Here is a 25,527-nt window from a genome sequence, read left to right as displayed (position 1 = left end):
CTCAGTATTCTGGCCTGGAGAATTCCACGGATTGTGTAGTCCATGGGGTGGCAAAGAGTTGGACACTGACTGAGCGACTTTCACTTTCAATAGTTAATTAACAAACCAGTCGCTGGTGTTATTGGCCACCCAAGCCCCGAAGTTTGCCAAATCATGGGTTCATTCTGCCAGCGTCTGGTTGGCGGGGAGATTTCCAGGCTGCAAACAGCGAATCCCTTACCTTCTCGGCGAAGAGGGCGAAATGAGATGAGGTCTCTTTAAGAGTCGGCGGGGCGCGGCGGGGCAGGCTGGGGCTGCTGGCGGCGCGCGGAGGCGGGCCCTGTCCCGCGGCTGCGCTCGCGCAGGCCCGCGCAGGAAGAATGGCCGGGCCTGTGGCATCCGGCAGCCGGGCTGTGTTGCTGCGGCCGCTGCGGAGCTGGGCTTTCCGGGCGCTGCGCCGCGATGGGCCCGGGAGTCCCGCTTCCTGCCCAGGGTCTCGAGGGGCGCAGCGTTGGGCCTGGCCTCGGGGTAACGCGTCGCTGTTTCCCTTGCAGGCGTCCCGGATGCGGCTATCAGCCCCACTCCCCGCCCTTGGCTCACGGAACAGCCTCGAACCCGAAACCCCTCCTTCCGAGCGCCGGGATTTCCTTGGGCGGCCTGGGGAAGGGGCGGGGCGGTCGGTGGTAGGTGCCCCGGACCCTGGCCGGCAGTAGCGGGTGGGGCCTTGGGGCTCTGCGCCCATCTCCTGTTCGGAGCTATGGAACCCTCTAAAGAGTGGAAAAAACCTCCTCCCCGAGGGTTTCCGGTGCCGTTCCTGGGTCCATTCTTTTGGCCTTGGGGGAGGTGCCAGCAAGCGGGGCGTGGGGGAGTCGGTTAGGTTCAGTGCCCTCCCTTTTCCATTGGGACTGGAGACCCTGCCCTTCAGAATTGAGAGCCCTCGTTGTAGCCAAGTTCTGGAGTTCAGTACAGTAGCACCTCAGAACCCGCCGAGGGCTGGGTGGGCCGCGATGTCAGCCTGCAGGAGAAACTTGAGTCCTGTGCCGAAGTCCATGCCCACCGACCTCTCCTACCCGGGAGCTTCGAGTGGAGGCCACTCCGCGTTTTAAGTGGCTGGACACCCATCAGTGAGGGTCATAAATATAAAATGTGTGGAAAATGGAAAGCATTATATACTCTGTGAACAAAGCTGAGCACATTGGTGGCCTAGACATGCCAACAGGATCCGGGCGGCAGTTTCCGTTTCCAAGCATAGACAGCAGTGGTGGGTCTGCCTCCCTCCAACGAGGGAAGGTCCCAGGTGTTACTGGAAAACATTTGTAGGTCAGGGAGCAAGCATAACAATGACCGAAGAGTGAGCTATTTAAAATCGCGTTTAAAAATTGGTTTCTTTCTTTTCTAGATAAAGATAGAGAAAATGAAAAAGAGAAAAAATCAGTGGTAAGTCTCTCTAATGTGCACTCTTTGCAGTGTAGGATTATGTATGTGTAATACACACACACACACACACACACACACATGTTTTGAGGAGAAGAGTGAAGGAATATGTGCACATGAAAACAACAACAAATTCAAGGGGATCTCCAGGGATAAAGAGCTGTCCACTCCTGTGCCCCAGGCTCCCTCCTCAGAGACCACCTCTGTTACCAGTTTCTGGTGTGTCTTTGCTAAGAATCTGCACAGGTAGGAGAATACATGTATTCATAGCCTCTGGGTGAATTTGGACTATTAACTTGAAGCAATGAATGATTACAAAAGGATTTGTAAAGTGGAAGGTTAGTTTGACTGCCAGTAGGTGACAGCCTGGCTTTGAGGGCAGGTCTTCTGACTGCTGCCCCCCCAGACCACCAATGCTGAGAAGGGTAGGTGAGTGGGAGGCCACAAAGAATTCCTGGGGTTCCACAGACATGGGTTCCGCCAGTGCAGTGACCTCGAGATGCTAGCTCTGGGGTGGAATTGTGTCTGGTGTGAGGTTGAAGGTCAAAGGAGGGTCAAACTGGACATGCCCATGGGATGTTTAAGCCGTTAGCTGGCTGTGGTGGAGCAGTATTTTGCTCACCATTGGTCCAGAGGCTCAGGGAGCTGCAGGTTGGTAGATAATGGCTGGAGAGGGAGTTACTTGGTGGGTGTGGGCAGGATTACCTTGGCTGGGGTCTGTAGAGGGTGGAAAGTGTGGGCAGGCCCCCTGGAGGTATTTGGGGTGATGGAGAGGGCCGGGGAAGGAGAGCAGTCACATGGAGAGGACTGGTGATGAAAATGCTTGAGATTTATGGAAGTTTGTTGAAACTACACATGGGGTAGGGTATGATGACAGGCACCACAGCTGGGGAGGGGTTGGTAAGTTGAGCCAGGTGGGTATTGATGCATTGTTGTGCTATTAATTATTGAGCTAGCATTTTTGTGAGCCAGGCCTGTCCTTGGTGCTTTCTGGGTGTGGTCTGGTATCCCCCAGACACACAGTAGGTGGTCTGTAGGAAGTGGTGTGGAGCTTGCAGTCCGGTCCAGAGCTGCTCTTAATTATACAAATCCTCTGAGTTTCTGTGTGGACCTGGGACTTCCAACAGCCTTTGTTGTTAGTGAGCCTGTGGCCTGATGGGGGAGATAGCGTGAATAGGACAATGGTGAATCTAGAGCCGCAGGGAGTAGGGGCAGAGGTTCTCAAGGATGATGACTGAGGGGAGCCCTGGGGAGTCTTGAGGCCTCCTGGGAAAAGGAGGACAAAGCAAGGCAGGAGTGTTGGAGCAGGGAGAACTGCAGGGGCAAGTCACAGAGGGATGAGAACCTGAGGCTTGTGATCGTCCCAGAGAGGTGGCTGGGGAGAGCCTTTGGTCAGCCACAGGGACTGGAGGAAGATCCCAGCACCCGCAGCCACTGAAAGACTTTACCGGATGTGATCTGGTTTACCTCTCAGGAAGAGGTGGTGGACCATAGATAGGGAATAGGGGGCCGGGCCGGGCTGGACTGGAGGCAGAAAGGCCAGCAGGAAGGCTACTCCCACAAGGAGGGTTGGAGAGGTGTTGTGAGTTGATGGGTGAGGAGAGAAGGCCCTGAATGTCTGGGTAGATGGTGTAGCCTTTCCTGAAGATAGGAATGGAAACAGAAGCCGTAAATGGGTATTGGGGGCGTGATGAATTGAGGTGCCATGAAACATCCCATGGAATTGAACTGGACAGGGAATATCTGGGCTGAGCTACAGCTCGAGAGTGAGTCACTGCCCAGAATTGCAAAATAAATTCCAAAGTTGGGTTAAAAAGAAGTGACTAATGTTTTCAATTGAACAAAATATGAAAGGATTTTTCCTGAGGGAATTTGTTAATAGCTAATAAACAGAAGAAAGTGCTCCACCTCCCTAACAGAGAAAAAATGCTTTTGGAAATGGAGTAAGGAAAGCGTGGATCAGACAACGTGGTTCAAGCCCCAGTTGTGCTCTTCAGTAGAGGTAGACAAGTCCTTAACCTCTCAGAGCCTGAGTTTCCCCATCTATGCAAATAATTCTTAGCTGTGATTGTTTCAGGGATCATGTGACAATGTTGGCAAAGTACAGAACCCACAGGGGCTAACACTGAATGCCTAGTGACAGACATTATTATTATTCATGATTGAAGATTTAGGATGGGATATGCCCAGTATTGGCACAGTATGGTAAAAGGCACATGCTCTTCCATCCATCTTTTTCATTTAGAAAAAAGGGTGTGAATTGGGACAGCATTTTAGAGGGTAATTTGGCATCATCATCAACAGGCGTAAAAACTCACGTATCCTTGGATGCATTGATTATACTCCCAAAAATCTATTGAAGGGGAATAATTGGAGCCAGTGACAAGGATTTTGTACAAGAAGGCTCACTACAGCACAGTTTATTGTATCAAAAATATCACAGCACCATTTTATAATAAAAGTAACTGGAGAGAATGTAACATTCAACAGTAGGGATTTTAATAATTCATGGTATATCTTATGTGATGAAATATTATTCAGCCATTCAGAATCATGTTTTTGAAAATACTTAACAACCTAGGAAAGTACTTTGTAAGAGATAAAAAGGAAGAGGATAAAAATATATAAAGTATAATCCAAATGAAATAATATATAAACTGTCCATAGGGGGGAAAGAAGGAAAGAAATTGTTAGTCTAGTTAAAGGAAAGTTGGGAAGTCGTAACAGTGGGTATGTATGAGGAAGAGGGAGAGAGAATTCGAGGGGTAAGAGTGGAAAGTCTTAATTTTTTGACTGTTAGATTAAAATTAAACTGCCTTCCTTTTTTTTGTTTTTTTTAAGAATGACTTTATTAAGTTAGGTACATACCCCCAAATTGACTTGTTTTAAGTTTACAGCTTAATGATTTCTTAGTAAATTTATGGAGTTGTGCAACATCACAGTCTAATTTTAGAACATTTTTATCACTCAGAAAAGAAACCTCGTGCCCATTTAGTCACTCCCCCAGAGCCAGGCAACCACTACTCTGCTTCCTGTCTCTGAGGATTTGCCTTTTCAGGACATTTCCTATAAAATGGAATCATACAGCATTTGGTCTTTGTGACTAGCTGTTTTCATTTTTCATAATGTTTTGAGGTGCATACACGTTATTGCGTTTATCAGCACTTCATTTCTTTTTATTGCTGAATGGTGATAATGCTCTCTCATGTGCATGGATCCCACTTGGTTGGACATTTGGGCAAGTTTTCTTTTTATGGCAGATTTCTCCGGGTCTTTAATAGGATAATATATATTTTGATTCCTCCGGTGGGGGCTTTGGGGCTCAAACTTGTTTGCCTCTGAAAAGTTTGATTCTGATTAAACATTTAAATTATGGTTATCTCTGGAATTAGAAGTGGTTTTTTTTTTTTTTTTTTTGGTCAGTTCCCTGTATTTCTTACTGTGAGAATGCTTAAAATCTGTTTTCAGAAAAGATGAAATGTTATTATTTAAAAATAAGGATAGGGAATCCCCTGATGGTCCAGTGGTTAAAACTCTGTGCTTCCAACCCATGCAGGAGGCATGGGTTTAATCCCTGGTCGGGGAGCTAACATCCCAGAAGCTGTGAACAACCCCCCTGCCAAAAAAAAAAAAGAAACAAGGATAGATGGCACATCACAGCATCAGTTACAATCATGGGAAGTTGGAATGAAGGCCTAACAGCAGAGGAAGGGGGAGGTAAACTTTGGCACATTCTCCAGAGCAGTGATGCTGGCTGGCCTTGTGCTCCCGTGGCACCATGAACATCTTTTCTTGTAATTCCCTTTTACTTTCCTCCCCATCTTCACACCTATGAGCTCAGTGGGAGCTGGGACTGGCTCCTGAGTCCACAGTGCCTGGCCCATGGAAGGCCTTCAGTGAGCAGATGTAAGACCCCCAATCCCACCCCTCTAGGTCATCACGGAGCATCAAACTGGACTCCCTGTGCTATTCAGCAGCTTCCTACTAGCTATCAGTTTTACACACGGTAGTGTTTATATGTCAGTACCACTCTCTCAGTTCATCTCACCCATACCTTCCCCATCCCGTGTCTACCCGTTTGTTCTGTACGTCTGCATCTCTGTTTCTGCCCTGCAAACAGACCCATCTGTATCATCTTTCTAGAGTCCATACATATGCATTAATATATGACATTTGTTTTTCTCTTTCTGACTTAACGTGTATGTTAGACTCTAGGTCCATCCATATCACTACAAATGACCCAATTTCATTCTTTTTTTAATGGCTCAGTAATATTCCATTTAGCCTAAAATCTAATAGTCTGAGGGATTGAGCTTGGGAAGGGCAGAGCTAGGGTGGCTGAGGACAAGTGGGGTCTGTGGATTGACATAAGGGAGCATCTGTCCTGGAGGGTGGTGGTCTGGTGGGTCTGGAGTCTGGCACTGGTGGAAAGAATCGAGTTGTTAATTGCTAATAACCGGACCTCGGGGTTTCCTGTGGAGGTTTTGTGTACACACTGAGGTCTTGGGCTGAACAAGTTATGCTGTTCACCGGAGCGCTTCCCTAGAAATTCGTCCTGATACTCCCCCAGGCACTCACTTTCTGGTCCTAATGTGCATTTGTCTTTTGCTAGATCTGTGTTGAGGGCAATATTGCCAGTGGAAAGACAACATGCCTGGAATTCTTCTCCAACTCAACAGACATCGAGGTACGGATTCCACACTAGGTTTGAAGGAAGCTACAAAAGCTTGGTGGATTCATAAAGGGTGCAGACCAGCCCTACCCAGCAGAAATGCTGCTGGGGGAATTGAGAATATCCCGTGTGAGAGGAGGGAGGGGCCCCTTGAAAGCTTGGGCCTGGTTTCCCCCCGACTTTGCTCCATACACCTTTTTCCTTGGCTGATTATACTTTGTAACCTCCCACTGTAGTTAGCTGTGAGTATGACTATATGCTGGATCCTGTGAGTCCTCCTCGTGAATCCTCAGACCCAGGGAGGTGGGGCTCTGGGGGGCTCCTGACACACCTGTCCTGAGCAATGTAACTCTCACTGGCACTCTATTTTTCAGCCCAGCCGAGTGGCATGCGGCAACTTAATTCCCTGACCAGGGATCGAACCCCTGCCTCTGTAGTGGAAGTGCAGAGTCTTAACCACTGGACCAGGGAAATTTCTCCCTCCTGCCCCTTGGCTTTAGAAGCGCTTATATTCTCACTGAAGACCTTGGAGCCAATGAACACCACCACCACCACCATCAACAGGAGGGTTAACAGCTAATGAGGGTGGTACTCTATGCCAGGCACTGTGTTGAGGCTAATGATTGCATGATCTAATTGATTGCATCCTTACAATAGTAGTCCCTGTGATGCAGGTCCTACTGTCGCTTCAGTTGCAAAGGAGGAAGCTGAGGCTCAGTGAGGTCACATGGCTTGGCCAGAGTCGCACGGCTAGTGCCTGTGGTGCTGTGTCCCAGCCTAGGCTGTCTGCTCCAGGGCCTGTGCCCTCATTTGGCTCCACAGCATACGAAAATGTTTTGGCTTTAAGAAAACCACTCTTCAGCTCTCAGCTCTGCCCTCTGACCTCCCCAGCTAGGTTACCCTCCCTGGTGTGGGTTCTTCTGGCCCCTCTGTAGCCTTATTTTATACTACTTCTCAGGGTTTGAAAATACATGCTAACTTTCTGTGACGATCTGATTAATGTTTGCTTCCCTAGCCAGTTTAAAGCTGTGTGAAGGCAGGGCTGGGGTGTTCTGCTCTTGCTGCATCCTTGGTACCTCGTGTGGTACTTGACACAGCAGATGCTCAATGTGTGTGAGTGAATGTGCCACAGATGGGGCGCCGGTCAAGGCTGCCTCTGTCTCAGCCTCTGGTGAGCCTGAGTGGTGCAGCATTTGCTACTCACAGGATAGGAATGGAATAAAGACCCAGAAGGAGAGGAAGGTTGGGAGGTGGCTGGGAATGAGTCACAGAGGAAGGGATATTTGAAGTGGCTTTTGAAGGATATGTATGAGTTTTCCATGTAATGAAAGTTGAGGTGAAATAAGTTGAGGTGGGCATACTGGGCAGAGCAACAGCATGAACAAAGGCACAAAAGGATAAAAGGTGGGGGGAGGTTCCTCCTCAAGGGTCCCATGCATTGCTTTCCTTTGATCTCTTGTGACCTGTGGCACCTGCTCACATGCACTTGAAGATCCCAAGATATCCCCAGATATTCTAAAGTCTTGGCTCCAAGAACACCATTTAAATTGTTCCCAGAACTAACCTGCACAGTTTAGGGAAGCTACTGAAAGAAACAGGATCCGTTGCCCATCGGTGTGTCCAGTGCAGAGATCAGAGAGAGGAAATGGAGGCAGAGCTCACTGCCAGGGTCACGGGAGAGCCCCCATACCAGAAGCTGGGCTCAAGCTGCACGAAGCAGCTTCCCTCCTGGCTTCTCTCACCTCCCTGCCTGCCCTCCATGGTGGGTAGTAAGGGACAGGATGGAAAACAGGAGGGGTGATTGGGAGAACTCCCCTTGCCCCCGAGGAGCCCCCATGGCCGCAGAGGAGGGGATGTGTGCGTATACTTGTATACAGGGGTGGACAGGGTGAGTCTTAGATCCTTTCTGGAAGTCACACCAGGAGCCATGTCTAGATGGAGCTCTGTCCTTGCAGGGAGGGTTGCTCCCCTATTTTAGCCCAACCTGGGTGCCCAGGTCTTGACTCTCTCCCCATCCCACCGCTAACACTCGTCTGCCTTCACAGAGCTCAGAACTGAGGAGCAGCAGCTCTCTGACGTTTTCTTTCCTGGCAGGTGTTAACAGAGCCTGTGCCCAAGTGGAGAAATGTCCGAGGCCATAATCCTCTGGTGAGTGTGCTGTTTGCTGTGTGAGCCGCCAGCTTCTCAAGTGTACGGGAACGGCGGTGCTAGTGCATGAGCTAGTCCCCCGTCCAGGTGTGTCCTTTCTCTGCACCAGGCAAAGGGACAGTGGAAAAATGGTGGCAGGTTGATGTTCTGAGGTCAAGGTTCTTTGAGGCCTGGCTGGGCATGTAAGGAGCCCAGAGCCCTCCTGTCAGCTATCACAAACCATCGCAAGTGCTCTGCCCAGGCTACGTGGGGTGGGGGTGGGGGAGTAGTCTCCAGTTGCTCATTCTACCCCGACCCTCTCCTAGAAGAAACCCAGGTCTCCTTGGTAACCAGCTTCCCTGGTAAACCTCCAACTGGGGTTTGCACTTGGCTATGCCCCAGGCTGCCGCACGCTCCCTCTGAAGCTACCCTGTGCACTTTGCCAAGGATGGACCCAGCAAGCAGGGGCTGTAATGTGCTTGTGCTCCCTTCCACCTCCTTCCCGGTCAGAAGGCTCAGCTCTGGCTGCTGGAAAGGGATGGGTGGGGTCTGGGTCCACAGTCAGGGAGTCCTGCAGATACAGCACTGCATTCTCCCCCCACCCCCCACCACCCCGCAGGGTCTGATGTACCAGGATGCCTGTCGATGGGGCCTCACGCTGCAGACCTACGTGCAGCTCACCATGCTCGACCAGCACACTCGTCCGCAGGTACAGCTCAGATGCTTGGTTTCAATTTTCTTCAAATGAGGGGCATTTGGTTGCCAGGAAGGGAAACCTTACAAGGAGCTGCTAAGTCTTCTCTGTCTCTCGAGTCCAGGTGTCTGGTCCCGCCGCTCTTTGAGGACCAGGCTTCAGGGCCCCTAGCCCCACCCTCAGCTAGCCAAGAACTTGCTATGATGCCCCATGAGCCCAAGTCTTCATGACCTGCCGGCTCCTGGGCTCAATGCCCTTTAACTCAGTTCTCAAAAATGTGGTCCCCAGACTAGGACTAGGAGCTGCAGCAGCACCTGGAGACTTGTTAGAAATGCACATTTTCTGACCCCATCCTGGACCTGCTGAATCAGAAATTCTGGAGATGAGGCCAGCAATCTGGGTTTTGTCACACCCTCCAGGTGATTTTAACGCACGCCATGTTTGTTTGCAGGAGAACCGCGGACCTAACCTTCACAAGGCCTGTTAACGTTCTTGGTTCAGATTCTTGAGAGAAAGAACCTGATTGGCTCAGCTTGGGTCAGGTGTCCAGCCCTGGGCCAATCAGGTATTGGGGCAGATCACCTGGGCACAAAGATGGCTGCTTCAGCCCCTTTCGTCAGCCGGGCAGTGTGAATAGGGGCAGAGTCTCTGGGGAAGTCCGGATTGGCACCTGTGGTTCAGAGTGGCAGCCCAGCCTGAGAGACTGGCTCTGGAGGCTCTCCTTACAGGAGATGGGACATCCACGCGAGGGGACATCCATCCACCCGTGTCTCTGACACAGCCACTCGGCCAGCGGTTTGATGCAGGGCTGGGCATTTGCAGCCATAGCTCTCGTCCTTCTACAAATATGTGTGTTTTTTAAAACGAAAAAAGATACAAGCAGAACTGTTTGAATTTTTGTCTCCCCGAGTGAGTGACTGGAAGTCGCTTAGTCATGTTTGACTCTTTGAGACCCTGTGGACTATACAGTCCACGGAATTATCCAGTCCAGAATACTGGAGTGGGTAGCTTTTCCCTTCTCCAGGGGATCTTCCTAACCCAGGGATCAAACTCAGGTCTCCCGCATGCAGGCGGATTATTTACCAGCTGAGCCACAAGGGAAGCCCAAAGATCTGTCTAAAAGTTACATGTCAGAGGATCTGAGGTTGGCAGTCGCCCTACTTTTTCCTGAATGGGCACTCAGTTGCAAACAGAAATTGTGTCTAGTATATCTAAATATAATGGGCCATATGTGTGTTCCTCTGTTTAATGAAATGTATCAGGAAGGAGGCAGAGAGAGAGAGAGATGGACAGACTAGGAAAGAGGATAAAAGAGGGATAAATGGGGAGCTACAAAAGATGGGCAGGAGAGAGTTGAAAGGAAGGAGAGGATGGAAGAATAGAAAGGAACACGGATGGACAGATAGGAGAGAGAGGACATGGCTTTGAATCAGGTTGTGGCTTTGAATCGGCCTCTGATTTGTGGGTCCGGGTCCCAGCGGGTGCCATGGGCAGGTGAGTGAGTGAGAGCAGTGTTTGCCCACTCAAGTGTCTGAGTCAGGGCACCTCTCCCTTCCCAATGGGACACCATGGGAAGGCCTCCATTGTGGGTGTGAGCCTGCTGGCAGAGAGTGGCTCCATCAGTGTTTTCCTCCCCCTGCTGTAGGGCATGGTCCTTTACAGTTGTGAAGGACTGCGTGATCCCCACCAGCCCTGAGTGGAGGCAGATGTTGGCAGGCCTGCTGCTGGGGCTGTAGAAAGCCACACCCTGTCCTCTCAAAGCTCTGCCTCTGCTTCAGTGGATGCACCTGCTGGGTCATTAATAGTCACCATACTTCACGCTTGCCACCACTTTCCTGGGTGGCATTTGGCAGTTTTTCTAGCACTCTCCACACCCACAGTCCAGTGGAGCCTCACCCCTCCCATGAAAGAGGCTGCAGCTGACAGGCTCTCTGCCCTGCCTTGCTGTACTGACCACCGAGCCTCAGGGCGTAGGGAGGGTCCAGGGCCAAGGAGGCTGGACACACGGTTCTTTGGTGTCCCCCCCACCCCTCCCCGGTGGCGTCTCAGTTCTGTGTTCAGCATAGGCCAGGGGCAGGGGAGCAACAGTCATTCTTCCAGGCTTCCTGACCTTCCTTCCTGCCCGAGTTTAGTAAATAACATTTTGTTTTCTTTTAGACGTTGCCTGTACGGTTGATGGAGCGGTCAATTCACAGTGCAAGATACGTTTTTGTAGAAAACTTACACAGAAGGTATCGTAGTTTGCACAATCGATAATTTATTCAACCATTAAGTTTTTAGAAATAAAATTGGAACTGGTTTACTGATTGACAGATACATGGTATAGCCACCAACCATTCTGATGGCCTGACCATCCAGGCTGGGCAGCCTGGCAGCTCTGCTGACCTTGGCTGGGCTTGATGACACATCCAGGGGTTGGCAGATCTGGGGTGGCCCGGGGAAGGTGACTGGGGTGACTCATCTCTCGTCTGCTTGCTGACCCTCTTCTGGGACCGGCGAGCTGGCCTGGGCATTCACTTGCCATGGCGATGGCCAGAGGGCAGAGCGCTAGTCTTTTCTCAGGTGTCTGCTTCATGTTGGCTGACCTCCATTGGCCAAAGCAGGTCACAGCAGCTGACCCCAGTCTGAGAGGGGGCAGGGCCCTTGTGGGTTACGTAGCAGAGCGGGACAAGACACGGTGGGGTGAAGAGTCAGAGCAACTAGAGCCGTCAGGCCAGCATGGTGGTGCATGGAACTTGTTGCGATTTCACTCGAAGATGTCTTCTGTCCTCACGGGAGCAGACTCCATCACACAGACGTGGCTGGGTGCCCACAGTGCTGCAGCCTCAGAGGTGTGGGGCCCTCCGTGCCTGTGCTCAGTTGTTTGCTGATGTTTGGGAGTCTTGGGGGAAATGGGCTGCAGGCTGGGGTCTGAAGTTTCAGCTTCTTCCCTGCCCCTCCCTCCTTGGTAGCTCTGTGCCTGCTCCCCTCTCCTTGCCATCTCCCCCACATCACTGCCTCCTCCCGCCTTGAACTTCATCCCTCTCAGAGCTGGTCCCAGTATCTTGCTTCCTCTCTGTATGCCCCAGTTCCCTGGTTCTCCCATCTACAACTGTGGTCCTACACGTTGCCTCTCTCGACCCTCCCCAACTCCCTTGTCTAGATGGGTTGAGCCTGTTACTCTTTTTTTTTTAATTTAATTAATTAATTTGATGGCATGTGGAATCTTTAGTTGCAGCATGCAGACAGTTGCAGCAGAATCTTTAGTTGCAGCATGCAAACTCTTAGTTGCAGCATATGGGATCTAGTTCCCTGACCAAGGATTGAACCCAGGCCCCCTGCATTGGGAGCATGGAGTCTTAGCCACTGGACCACCAGGGAAAATCACTTCTTTGTATTGGTTTCCTTCATAGTATTTAAGACAACTTCTACTTAGGTTGAACCATATGAAATTGTTAAAACTTGACCAATTGTGACCTATAAAAATGGCAGTTTCATGCAGCTTAGCTTAGTACACATGTAATTCTTGTCTATCATGTGCCCCACCAACTGGACCGTAAGCTCCTTGAGGACAAGGAGCATGTCTGGTCTGCTGGCCTAGCTGGGACCCAGCACAGAGCTGCCACCTGAGGTGTGGGCAACTGTGCTGGAATGAACAGCTGAAGGTGGAGAGAAAGACTCGGCAGTCAAGGCGGCCACGCAGGCCATTGTGTGGCCCGGCCCTGTGGGCGGAGTCATTGAGCACACAGGTTTTACAGGATTGCCTGGTTGGCGTTTTCTAAGAGTAGGAGGAGGGGGACTGAGTGGGGCCCAGCTGGGGCAATGACACGCTGACTCACCTGGGGCTGGGGTCAGGGACATCCATTAAGGCCCGGTGTTTGGAACAGCAGGCAGATCCTCCCACCACCCCAGTGGGTCCTGGGCTTGGACTCCTCCTTACTCAGTCCCGAGTGGGCACCCACTGCCTGGGTCACAGGCCTGAGAGCTCTGACTTTCCTCAGGCAGGGGCCAGAGAGACACTGGATGTGCCCTGGGACACAGGAGGCGGGAGCGAGTGATGCAGCCGGGGACATATGGGTTTGGGGGACATGGTGAGCCAGGCTTTCCAGACAGAGTTAGGCCAGTCTTCTCTGGGCCTCAGTTTTCCTCATCTATAAATTGGGGCTGACATTGACCGCACAAGGTCTTGTAAAGAAAGTAATGTGTACAGGAGGTTGGCATTTGAGTCTGTGATTTTTGTTTTAACCTGTGCTGTGCAACCCGGGGGCTCTCTGGACCTCAGGGGGAAGGTGGCAGTGAACTGTGCCAAACAGACCAGTCAGCAGGATTCTTGTGGACCCAGGACCTCAAATTTTACTCCTTGGGATCAGGGGACGGCACGGTGAAACCCCTTCAGCTCACCAGTGGTGGATCTGCAGAGAGGCTTCCCCCCTCTGTGTGTGTTCTGTGGAAATAAGAGCAGTGCCTTGGGAGTGGTTCAGGGCACCCCATTCCTGAGGCAGACTCAGGAGGAGCTGGGCAGACTCCCAGGAGGAAAACTAGATACAGGTAAAACAGTGCCTGCTGACTGAAATCCCCCAGAATCATGGGAGCCAGCTTCCATTTCCTCACTCAGCTCAGCCAGCAGCCAGTGGTCCTGGAGCTCTCAGCACATGGCTCCTGGCAATCTTGGAAGAGGTTTTGGGAGGCTTCCCTGGAGCCACCTGCACAGAGGACCTCCAAGGAGAGCTTCGGGAAAGGAAGGCCTGCTTGCTTTGTCTGCCCTCAGCCCTGGGTTCGCCTGGGCCACCCAGGAGGTGTCCTGAGACCCCCTGGAGCAGCAGCTCTCAGGCCCCAGAGACCCCTCAGGAATGAACCCCATCCCCATATCTCCGTGTGTCTCCCTGGACACGTGACCCTTTTGTGCTGTTGATCGGTTTGGTTTTAGTTAGGACTGAGCTACATGTGTCCTGAGTTGTGACTCAGTTTGGTGTTCACAGCTGAGGGGATCCTCACAGACAGTGGTGAAGTCCTCGGGGCAGTCTGACCCCAGACCGTCCAGTGTCAGTGATGTGGGAGACGGTGGGGCAGCCTTCCCTCCGCGCTGCTCACTGCCCCCACCCTTGAGTTGCCAGTCTGTGCTGTGTCCCCCAGGCCGTGTGTGTGCTGGAGGGGGTGGGGCTGATCAGCAGCTTCCTTTTTGCAAATCCTCATGTGCTTGGAGTCAGCTTTGCTTCTGAGAAGGAAAACATGTCAAGAAGAGGGGTGTGGTGTTTTAAATATCAAATACTCTCAGCTGCAGCTAACTGCAGCCCAGCTCAGAGTAACGTGAACATTGAGGTTGTTACCGGCTGTCTTAACATTAGACTTGGGGGTCAGTTTTATTCAGTGGCCCTCATGCTGTTTCTATTGGAAGCATGGATGCTAAAGCTGGATCTCCAATACTTTGGCCACCTGTTGCAAAGAGCTGACTCATTGGAAAAGACCCTGATGCTGGGAAAGACTGAAGGCAAAAGGAGAAGGGGGCAGCAAAGGATGAGATGGTTAGATAGTATCACTGACTCGATGGACATGAATTTGAGCAAACTCCAGGAGATAGTAAAGGACAGAGGAGCCTGGCATGCTGCAGTTCATGGGGTCACGAAGATTCAGGCACAACTTAGTGACTGAACAATAACAGCAAAGTGCTGTTTCTCTGTGTTTCAGCACTCTGTATCTTGTTTGTGTCCTCAAGATATGATTCCCTCTTGGTGACAAAATGGCTGTGGCAGAACCGGGCTTCTCATCTGCTGGCTATAGGGTGGGTATCTTGCCAGTGCTTTCCTCTAAGAGTGAGGAAGCCTGGTTACCATAAACCCCAGCAAACCCTCCTGTCTCACTGCTCAGGTTGGGCCCCTGTGACCTACATCCATCAGCTCACCTTGGCCAGGGGAGAGCATGTCTCTGAGACCAGTTGGTCTGCCCTGAAGGTAAACACTCAGGCCTGTGGGATGGACCCTGAATAGATCATGGGCTACTTTTAAGGAGATAGGAAGAAAGAATTGGGCAACCATACCAGCCTGGCAGTCTTGGAAGAGAGCCTGTGATCTCAAAGTTGGTACCTTTACTACCTGGATTTTAGTCCCCTCTGCAATATCCCAGGACTTCCTCCCTCTCCCCTCCCCTTCGAAGCCTCCCCTACTCATTCAGGGTGGGGGTCCTCACACGTCTGCTCTGTGCTGTGCTGTGCTTAGTCGCCCTGTTGTCTCCGAATTTGCATCCCCAAGACTGTAGCCCGCCAGGCTCCTCTGTCCATGGGGATTCTCCAGGCAAGAATACTGGAGTGGGTTGCCATGTCCTCCTCCAGGGGATCTTCCCAGCCCAGGGATCAAACACAGGTCTCCCGCCCACTGCTGCTTGGCCGGGCGCAGCTCTTCCACCCTGAGGGCATTGGCTGGACTCAAGGACAGGAGGAGGAGTCCCCCTCCAGTCTCTGCTGTGCTCCGTCACTTGGGCCCCGGGCAGGGCTGCTCGAGCCTGTCATCTCCAGAGCGCCTCTGTCCATACCCAACCTGCCCCCTGCCCCAGGTGGGAGCCAGTTCCCAGCACCTGGCAGCGGGGCAGGGGCTGGGGAGTGGGGCAGGCTGCTGCAGACCACCCTCTCTCCCAGGCTCTTCTCCCACCTCCCCTTCTTTAGTCAACAGTCAGAAGCTCCCCCAGCTACACACAGCTCAGCTGCCTCTACTCCCCCGTAGCTGGCCTTGTCATCCCCAGTTCTGGGTCCATCCAAGATGATATTCAAGACTGGTGGAGGATGTTTAAAGGCCGAACTCCTCTCTCGGTCTTTCCTCCAGCTGCTGCCCCTGCCTCCACCTCTTCATGCTCATTTCCACCAGGGTAGAGGACAGACGCTGGGTCTGTCTGTCTCTCAGGCATTCTTTCTTAGCATAGCATTTTATTTTTTTAATTATGACTATGATTTTTTAAGTTTTTTGGCTGAATAGTGTGGCATGTGGGATCTTAGTGTCCTGACCAGGGATCAAACCCACGCCCCCTGCATTGGAAGCGTGGAGTCTTAACCACTGGACCGCCTGGGAAGTCCCCTTCTTTTCCAGTTATCACATTAAATATGTAGTAATTCTTACCCCTATTCTGTTCCCTGATTTGAGAGCTAGTATGCTGTTAAGTTTTAGAAAATACAGAAAGGGATAAACGTTTCCAATAGCCCTACTGTTCAAAGAAAAGCTGTGTTAATGTTTTGGTGGTTTTCTTCCCAGTCTTCTTTCAGAATGTGTGGATGAATACTCTTGACAATATGTTTGGGTCATGCCATATACAACAGTTTTATATCCTACTGTTTTCACTGAATGATGAGCACTTGATTATGAGTGTTTTCCATGTCATTAAGTATTATTTTATAGCATCATCTTTCAGTGACTGCATGGTTTTTCTGTTTCATTGATGTACCGTGGTTTAGTTTTTCATTATTTTTCAAAGAATGCTGCAGTGGGCATCCACTATTATTTCCATAAAATAAATTTCTAAAGGTGAGATGGGTTTTCTACTCCATCTCCCAGCCTGGTCACTGTCCCTGTGCTTTGGGGACAGGCATTATAGCCCCTTCCTTGGCTTAGAGTTCAAATCCTGAATTTCTCCCCTCAGGCAGTGCCATGACACTTGCTGCATTTTATTGAGTTGACCAGAAAGCTTGTTTGGGTTTTTCCATGAGGTGTTATGGAAGCAAACTAACTGGCCAACCTGGTACCACGAACCGTCCCAGGGAGTGGGAGGTTGGAGGTGTTTAGGGTCCCTGTTGTCACTGCCCGCCCAGTGTCCTGTGATCACACTCTGCTTTGGTGCCCCGGCAGTGCCCTTGCAGCAGAAGCCATGCCCAGATGCTTTGGGGGGAGTGATGTAGTCCAGGAGCTATCTCGTAGGAGAATAAAACCCTCACAACTCTCATTACAGTGGGAAAATGCCCGAAGTGGACTATGTGGTCCTGTCGGAATGGTTTGACTGGATTGTGAGGAACATCGACGTGTCCATTGACTTGATAGGTGAGACGGCCCTTCCCCAGCCTCCCTCCCCTGGGCCCATCGAGGATATGCTTGGCTGGGTCCCCAACCAGCAGGGGTGGTGGGTGGGGCCCTCTCGAGAGGTGATTCTTTTCCTGTGTTAACTCAGCCTTTTCCCCAAGGGCACTCAGAACCCGGCTTCTGGTTCCTCCTGGAGAAGCCTGTGTTTCTCAAACTGTTTTCCCCTGGGTCTGCTGTGATGTGATGGGTTTTTCTTCGTTTGTGAGAGAGGGAGGAGGGATGGAACCTGAACAGTTACTGAGACCAGCCGGGTGCCGGGCTCTGTGCTAAGCTCTTGTCTACATATGGGACTTCATTCAGCCTTACAGTGAATGAACCTGCGGGGCTCATGACACAGGAAGACAATGGAAGTCGCCACGAGGGTCAGATATCTGGCCGCACAGCTGCTCTGCGTCCCCTGCTCAGCGCTGTGGGCAGAAGCTTCTCTGCACGCCCTGCCCCTGTGCCTGCCTTCCTCCCACCCTTCACTTTCACTTCCAAGCTTTGAATGGAGCAGTGAAAACCACATGTATATATCTTTTTAAATCTCAGTTTATCTCCGGACCACTCCTGAGACCTGTTACCAGAGGCTGAAGATGAGATGCAGGGAAGAGGAGAAGGTCATCCCATTGGTGAGAGCCCCTCTAACTCAGGAAGGGGCAGCTCCATCCCCGCCTGGCCCCACCCTCTGCGAGGTCATCGTGCCCTTGTTGCAGGAAGAGAAACAGGAACTGAGCATGTGGGAGGGTGAACTCTGACTTCTTCTGAGGCTGGAGACCCTGTGCGTGTCCAAGTCCACTTCACTTCTTGTGGCCCCAGACTCAGTGGTGGGCACCCCTGTGCTCAGAGCTGTCCCTTCTCCAGTTCCTACCCGGGCGTCCCCAGGGCTTGTCTGGTCCACCTCCTGAAGATGGCCTGCCTTGCCCTCTCACCCCCAGACCCTCACTATGATGTGCCCGCTTGCTCACTTCTGGATCTCCAGGACTTGGCACTGTGCCTGGCAAGGAGGTGGAACTCACTGGTATTTGCCCAGTGCCTCGCCCTTCCAGGTTCTGGCTCAGGGCCATGTCAACTCTAATCAGGCTGTCGCAACTGGCTTGTATGGCTCTCCTGACCTGGTCCCTCACTGTTCACATCCCCCAGAAATCCAGCCCCAGTACCGCTGCTCGGTGAGGCATCTAATACAGAACACCACACGTGCAGTTCCTAACCCCACCCCCTCAGGGCCTCGCCACTCTCTAGGATACAATCCTCACTTGTAGCGTGCCATCCAGAGCCTGCGTGATTGGCTTCATCCCCTTCCACTTCCTGCCTTTTCATGCTCTGGCTGTAAAGAACTAGTTTTGGTTACACACACACACTCTCTTCCTCTACTCCCTACCATGTGAAAGTGGCTCAGTCATGTCTGACTCTTTACAACCCCATGGACTATACAGTCCGTGGAATTCTCCAGGCCAGAATACTAGAGTGGGTAGCTATTTTCCTTCTCCAGGGGATCTTCCCATCCCAGGGATCAAACCCAGGTCTCCCGCATTGCAGGCAGATTCTTTACCAGCTGAGCCACCAGGGAAGCCCCTTACCATGGATTTACACACATGTGTCTTTGCATAGCAGTTTCGTTTGCCTTCCAGGTTCAGCGCAGGTATCACCTCCTCCAGGAAGCCTTCCCTGACCTTCCCTTTGTTATGCTTCCCCAGCCTCTGTGCTTTATTATGGTCACAGCCCTTGGGACAGATACTCTGAAACTGTTTGTGTTTGCTCCCCATTCCTTATAAAGCTGCTACGAACATTTTCAGATTAGATCTTACCCCTTCTGCATCCCTAGCATGTGTCCCAGGGCTTGGCACCTAGGGGTTACTCAGTTAATATTGAACTGAATGCCCTGTGTGAATGCCACTGGAGGGGAACAGAGGCTGGGCAAGCGTTTTCTGGGATGATATGGGAGTCTGAGCTCAGGGGGAGCTAGACTGGGGTCTAGACAGCCAGTCCAGCTCCAGAGACCTGCTGGGCACCCGGAGGGTAGATTCCAGCCATGAAGTCCCGAGCCTTGGTCTGAGCAGCTTCTTTGCAAATCTGGAGACAGGAGTGATAGAGGGAGGGTGCAACGTGGTGGGGCTGGACTGTGCTGGCCAGGGGGTGGCAGCTCTGTGCGGTGATCCAGATGTTTGGAAGAAATGACAAGGCTGGAGTCCTTCCAAGTCATTATCTAGAACACTGTCTTATGGTTTTGACGAGGCCTGTAGACATGTCTGTTGCTGCCAAGAGAGAACCTGCTAGTGGATAAAGAGGCAGCGGTGCAGTTTACCCGAGAGCCTCAGGACTGGGAGGAGGAGGTGTTTGTTGGCAACCAGTGTGGGCTTCCCTCATAGCTCAGTTGGTAAAAGAATCTGCCTGCAATGTAGGAGACCCCGTTTAGGTTCCTGGGTCAGGAAGATCTGCCGGAGAAGGGATAGGCTACCCACTCCAGTATTCTTGGACTTTTCTTGTGGCTTAGCTGGTAAAGAATCCTCCTGCAGTGTGGGAGAACTGGTTCAATCCCTGGGTTGGGAAAGGCTACCCACTCCAGTATGCTGGCCTGGGGAATTCCATGGACATAGTCCATGGTGAGACAAAGAGCTGGACACGACTGAGCAGTTTTCACTTTCAGCCACCCGGTCCTGCCGTGGTTGCCTTTGAGGCAGGGCTGGGCCTCTTTTCCCTTGAGTCTCACCTTGTCTGCCAGCTGAAGTTGGTCCTGATGGCTTCGAGGATCCATAGGTTACGAGTTGCCTGTTGGGGTGGGAGCAGCCGAGTGGGGCTCCTGGGCCAGTGAGGGCTGCAGTCCTCTTGGTGGGATGGATGGAGGGAGGGTTCAGAGGCTTCCCAGGCCCCCATGAAATCACGATGGCCCTGTTGATGGGGAAGTGGCAGAAAATGAGACCAGCCAGGTGGGAAGGTGTGTCCGAAGCACCAGTGGAGCCAAGTATGCTGGAGGGATGGTGGGTGGCCATTTTTTTCTTTTTAAATAGCTATTCTTTTTTTTTTAATTAATTGTTTTTGGCTGTTCTGGGTCTTTGTGTTGCTGCAAGCAGGCTTTCTCTAATTGCAGTGAGTGGGGGCTGCTCTCAAGTTGTGGTATGTGGGCTTCTCCTTACAGTGGCTTCTCTTGTTGCAGAACATGGTTCTAGGGCTTGTGGACTTCAGTAGTTTCAGCCTGTGGGCTCCAGAGCGTGGGCTTCAGTAGTTGCAACACATGAGCTCATAGTTGTGGTGCACAGGCTTAGCTGTCCTGCGGCATGTGGGATCTTCCCCTGACCAGGGATCGACCTGGTGTCCCCTGCATTGCAAGGTAGATTCTTAACCACTAGACCACCAGGGAAGCCCCTGAAGGGACAATTCCGACTTGTGACGTCGGGGCTGGCCGGCGGAGTGCTTGGCCGTGTTCATCCTGGTCCACCTGAGTCAGGTTGGCTTTTGCAGGCTTCTTTGTCCAGGCCAGTTCCCTGTGTTCACTGACCTTCACCTCACCTGCCTGAGCCCCCCAAGGGGAGAGGTTTGCCCCCCTCCCTGCTCCTGACAGCTCTTGTGTTCCCCATCCCCCACAGGAGTACCTGGATGCTATTCACCACCTATACGAGGAGTGGCTCATTAAAGGGAGCCTTTTCCCAGTGGCAGCCCCTGTTCTGGTAAGTTCCCCTGAGGGGGCAAAAAATTCTCTAGAAGGAGGAATGACCCGCGGGCATGCTGGCCAGTCTGCAGTCTGTGGAAGGAAGGACCAAGTCCCTCAGACCTGGAGAATTTGAGAGAAGGAAGCAGGGAGGGGGGAAGGGACCCTCTGTCTCAGTCCCATTCTGGATTGAGTCTTAGTGAGCTGAACACACCTGGGAGAAGGTGACCTGTCCCCGTGTCACTACACCCGTGACACAGTAGCATCTCACTTATCCAGCATCGTCCCTGGAGGAATGTTCCAGATGGCCGGAGCCCCTGGACCTGGGTTTTGGCCTTAACCGCTTGGGATGGTGGTCTTCCTGATGCACCTGTCCGTCCTCCAGGGGGTGGCTGGCCCAGAGCCTCATTGCACCTTTTCATGGTGACCCAGGGCATCCGAAGGAACGTCAGTTGCTGTTCTGGTCTGTCACAGAGTGGTGCCCTTAGGAGGTGCTGAGGTGTGTAGGACTGTTTGCCCCGGACTACTAATGCCTTTGAGTCCCTGTGCTTTCCCTTTCTGCACCTTCTCCTGCTGACACTCACCAGTTCTAACTGTTTGATGCTTCTGCCCAGTCAGTGTTTCCCTGCTTCCCTCTCCCTCATTTTCTGATTAGCTCCCGCTCGGAGTTTCTCCAGGTGGGCAGATGGGTCCCACGAGCTGTTAGGAATGTGTGTGCAGTGTGGGAGCTGAGGAGGGCTGTGCACCAACTCATGTGCCTGGCCTTGGGGACATCTGTCTGGGCTGCTCACACAGTGCGCTCACGGCTCTTCCAGGCAGTGAGGTTGGTGGAAAGTGAGGTCTTACTCTACTGGATTTTTCTAGAGAGTTTATTTTTTCCCCTCTTTATAGAAAAGTAGGTGATATAAAATGATGAGAAAATAAAGCATTCGCGGACGACTGTCCTGGATTCTTAAGTGAAAATACAGTTGAGAATGTGGATTGATCTGAACTGGTTGTGGCTTGGCTCTGACCTCCCTGTTCCCCTGCCTGTGACCTTGGCTTTCGCGCCTTTCCCTGCCTCATCCTGCCCGCCTCTGTCTCTCTCTCTCTCCTTCTGTGAAGGGAGGAGGATGTTGAGGTCAGGTGCAGCCCTGTGACCCCTGTGTTTCATTTCCAGGTGATCGAGGCTGACCACAACATGCAGAAAATGTTAGAACTCTTTGAACAAAACCGGCACCGAATCCTAACTCTGGGGAATCGGAAGCGTGGTCCATAGGATAGGGAGGATCATGCCTGAGAAATGCCCGCTGCTGCCAGGTTAGCTATTAGGAGCAGTTTGGAAAACTGCACTCTCAGGAGGGCTTTGTATCTGCCCACAATTGTCTTCCTCTTGGCCTTCTCTCCTTTCCCAGTGTCTTCATCCTGGGATCCCGGGCCTCGTGGGTGAATGGGACCAATGGGTTTGCCATGCCCTCAGGTGGCACAGCCTTGCATTCCCCGGGTGCTTCTTCTGGTGGTTTCCCACCTCTGGGTCCTTCTAAGCTAGGGCAGTTCCACCTGACTTGTGCTGGGCTCGTGGTCTCTAGCCCTTCAGGCTATCCAGGAGGGGAGGGTAGCAGTCTTCCATCCCAGGGGAGGAAGTTGCACCTCAGACAGACTGAGAGACTCTCTGGGGTCACACAGCCAGTGATGATGGGGTCAGCACTGTTCAGGCTTCTGGCGACTCCCAGCCCATCGCTGCCTCACCCCCGAGCCCCACCTTGCCTACTGGAGACCCTCACACGTGTGTGGGAAAGGTCAACTGTGTGTGCAGCCAGCATCATCATTTTCTCATGGTTTGAGCCGTCCTTGAGGACAGTTAGTGTTTCTTGACTTTCACAAAATTGTGCCACGTTTGGCTTGAGCCCAGGGTTCATCTGTTCTCTAGCGTGAGGCTGATTAACACCTCATCAGGACTTCCCTGACTTAGGAGAGGTATGCATTGGCTCCTAAATGGTGCTCGGTCTCCTTGGTGACAAAGGTCATGCTTGAGCGGCTGCTGATGACCTGTCAGGGCAGTGGCTCGTGGCCCCCCCGGGCTGCTGTGCCCAGTGCAATGCTGGGGCAAGGGGCTGCCAGTCTGGCTTCTGAGGCTCCCTCCCTCCTTAGTGGCTTGCATGATGAGCTTCTCCCTTGGAGTTCCTGAGAGTTTGTGGCCCAGGGGAGAGACACCACTGGCCTTAAGTCTTTCTGAAATGTTTTTCCATCCAAGGGGACACCGCGGGCCACAGAGGATGAACCATCTTTATTAGCTCAGAGACTGTCTTAGCTGTGTTCAGCTGTAACAGTGCATCAAAGGCACAGCTGTCTCCTGAGTCAAGTAGCAGCAAGAGACAGAAAGAACATTCTCTCCAAGGACAATCTGGACGGGAAGGATGGGGCTTGCAAGCAATGGCTTTTGCAGCACTGGAGCTCCTGAACTTCGGAGGTGGGTGGAGAGAGCTTCCAGAAGGCCGTGTGCAGACGCAGGGGTGCGGATTGATTATGAACTTGGGGGAACAGGCCTTGGCCTCTCCTGAGTGGCGGTCAGGGTGCCAGAAGGTTGGAAGGTCTCGTCTCGGCCTCCGAGTGAGTGAGGCACCGGTGCACACAACTCACTGCTGTAGATTGGTGACAGGTGCCCCTGGTGGCCCGAGCCCAGAGGCAGCGGTCGGAGGGCAGCACTCTGGCTCCTGGCCCTTCCTGGCGGGACCGATCCTGGGCCAGTGCACAGGTGGGGATGCGTCTTAGCCTATACGTCAGTGATGGGCCAGCAGGAAGCACAGCCGCTGCTACCAGGCACCTGGACATGCCGGGACCAGCTTTGGGACTTTGCAGACGAATGGTCCAGTTTTCCCCACAGCTCAATTTGAGCATCTGTACTGGGGGGACATGTGATTAAAAAAAAAAAAACAAAAAAAAATAGAAGTATGTATCTCTTTCACATAGAAGTGCAGCTGTGGGTGGTCCAGGGCTGGTGTGGTGGCTCAAGACCATTGGGTCCCAGCCTCTTTCTGCCTTTCTGTCCCCAGATTGACTTCCTCGTTTGAAGCTTTCTTCCTCCAGGGGCCTTCCTGTCCAGATGGCTCTGGAGTTCCTGTTCTGTCTAGTGTTGGCATCAGGGCACACTGCCCTCTCTCCCCTACCATTCACACCTAAATTCAGATGTGGATGGTGACTTTTGTACAACTAAAATAAGCTGGAACATTCTAACTGGACTTTGCTAGAGACCTTGGAAGTGGGGGACAGGCATGTGGGAAGGCTGGACCACACAGTCTGGTTTCAGTTCCGTGGTGCCTCTGGGCCCCTCCTCCCCTCCCTTCTGCTTTCACATCACCCCACCCTCACCATTTGTGAGGTGGTACTGTGAGGTCCTCAGCACTGGCCAGTGGGCTCCCACAGTGGAGCTCTCAGGAGCCCCTTGCTAAACGTGGACTCTGAGAAATGATGTCACCCAGCCTGTTTTTCCCATTCCTGCCTCCTTTCCACCAGAACCCCTCACCTAGATGAGAAGTGCCCCCCTGCCTGGGGAGTGCATAGTCGAGACATTTCCTGGGATTCCTGCAGACTCCCAGCATCCCACCTGGGGAAGGCAGGATTGAGGTCTTTATTGCTCTGAGAGCAGGTAGGAGGTGTTTTCAAAACCTGTTTACCCCTGGGTGCTATCGAATCTGCATCACCCTCGTTTTCCTGGAGCCGGGTGGGGGAGCTCACGTCAAATGCTTACATTATCTGCGGAATGAGTAACACTTGTTCCCTTGGCTTCTCCACACTGAAGGGTTAACAGTTATTAAAATAATTGACAAGCTCTTGGAAATGTCAGGCCTCCACCGTTGAGAATCTAACAACAATTATATTGCATCCAGTGCCTCTGGGCTTTGGCAGTGGATTACTCACTTACCAAAGGCCAGGGTCAATGGAACACAATTTTTTCTTCTTAATAACCCCAACCCCGTGTCCCCCCTGAGGCTGGGGTAAACTCTGTGTTCCTCTAGTTTCTGTAAGATGGTGAACTTGGCCAAAGCTGTCATTAAACAGAAGCTAAGCTTGTGGGATCAGAATGGGTATTAGCACTTAATGCTGTCCTCTTGAATTTCTGCATCTTTTGGCTTTTTTTTTCTCCAAGACAGGTTCACGGAACACATGTGTCTGGGGACATAGTAATAGGTACTCTGGGAAAAGAGGGTTTTGTAGTCCAGCGAATTTGGGATCCACCACCTGGGTATTCTCTCTGAGCTGCACAAAGTATGTTAGCCTAGGTAAAGTCAGGAAGTCCTGCAATGAAAATGCCTTCTGAAATTTGCTTTAGCCAGGGACTCTCAGACTCTTGACAGTAGAACCTGTCGTTTAGGGGGTTATTAACTTCCAGGTGTGTGAGTGTTCCTTGGAACGCATGTTGGTAAGCACTGTTTTAGGGTGTCTGCAGCTGCTGATGACTCCCACTTCTGGACCCTTTGAGATGCTGTAGCTTCTGGTTCTCTTTGGGCCATCTGAATCCTCTGATGGGCATGTTAAGGCATGGTCTGCAGGGCCTACCCCCAGAGTTTCTAGTACAGCAGATCTGGGATGTGCCTGAGAATTTATTTTCTAACGGCTATATAGGTGATAATGAGGCTGCTGGTCAGGAAGCACGCTTTGGGGACCACTTCTGGTAGCTTCAGGTTTTCTAGAAGTGGACATCCAGGAATTCCCATGAAAACTTGACGCATCACTGAATCTCTTGTGAGTGTTGGTTTATCTTATCTGTCAAATGGGAGCGTTGCTCACTTCTAGTGTTATGAGGATAACTGGCCTGATGTGAGGCAGGGGCCCAGAGCATGGATGGGCAAGTGCTAAGTTTTAAATAAATCTTACCTTTGGGGACCTAGATGTTGAAACATAAAATGTCTATAATTAAAACAGTGTGGTACTGGTGCATGAATAGACCTGGGGGATAGACTAGAAAGCCCAGAAGTAGATGTAA

The 25,527-nt window shown here is 51.8% G+C and overlaps 1 protein-coding gene across 3 annotated transcripts; it reads left to right on the top strand.

The window, feature by feature from the left end:
• Nucleotides 1–340: 340 nt before the first annotated feature.
• Nucleotides 341–23,479, top strand: TK2 (thymidine kinase 2). Of its 3 annotated transcripts, none has more exons than XR_009692368.1 (12): nt 341–507; nt 1,379–1,416; nt 6,026–6,100; nt 8,180–8,233; nt 8,832–8,921; nt 11,064–11,137; nt 14,599–14,664; nt 16,812–16,900; nt 17,471–17,550; nt 20,503–20,583; nt 20,950–21,063; nt 21,724–23,479. XR_009692368.1 is itself a non-coding variant. In XM_061138655.1 (12 exons), the coding sequence occupies exons 1-11, from the start codon at nt 360–362 to the stop codon at nt 21,820–21,822; spliced, it is 894 nt and encodes a 297-aa protein (XP_060994638.1). In that variant the 5' UTR covers nt 341–359; the 3' UTR covers nt 21,823–21,863; nt 22,798–23,473. The 3 variants fall into 3 exon arrangements, 2 of the variants coding, with proteins under 2 accessions (XP_060994638.1, XP_060994639.1); XM_061138655.1 differs by lacking the exon at nt 20,950–21,063 and having other exon boundaries at nt 21,724–21,863; nt 22,798–23,473; XM_061138656.1 differs by lacking the exons at nt 14,599–14,664; nt 20,950–21,063 and having other exon boundaries at nt 21,724–21,863; nt 22,798–23,472.
• Nucleotides 23,480–25,527: the final 2,048 nt, after the last annotated feature.

Source organism: Dama dama, chromosome 4, assembly GCF_033118175.1.
Source record: "Dama dama isolate Ldn47 chromosome 4, ASM3311817v1, whole genome shotgun sequence".
NCBI classification, from domain to species: Eukaryota; Metazoa; Chordata; class Mammalia; order Artiodactyla; family Cervidae; genus Dama; species Dama dama.
This window is presented reverse-complemented; position numbering and strand designations above follow the sequence as displayed.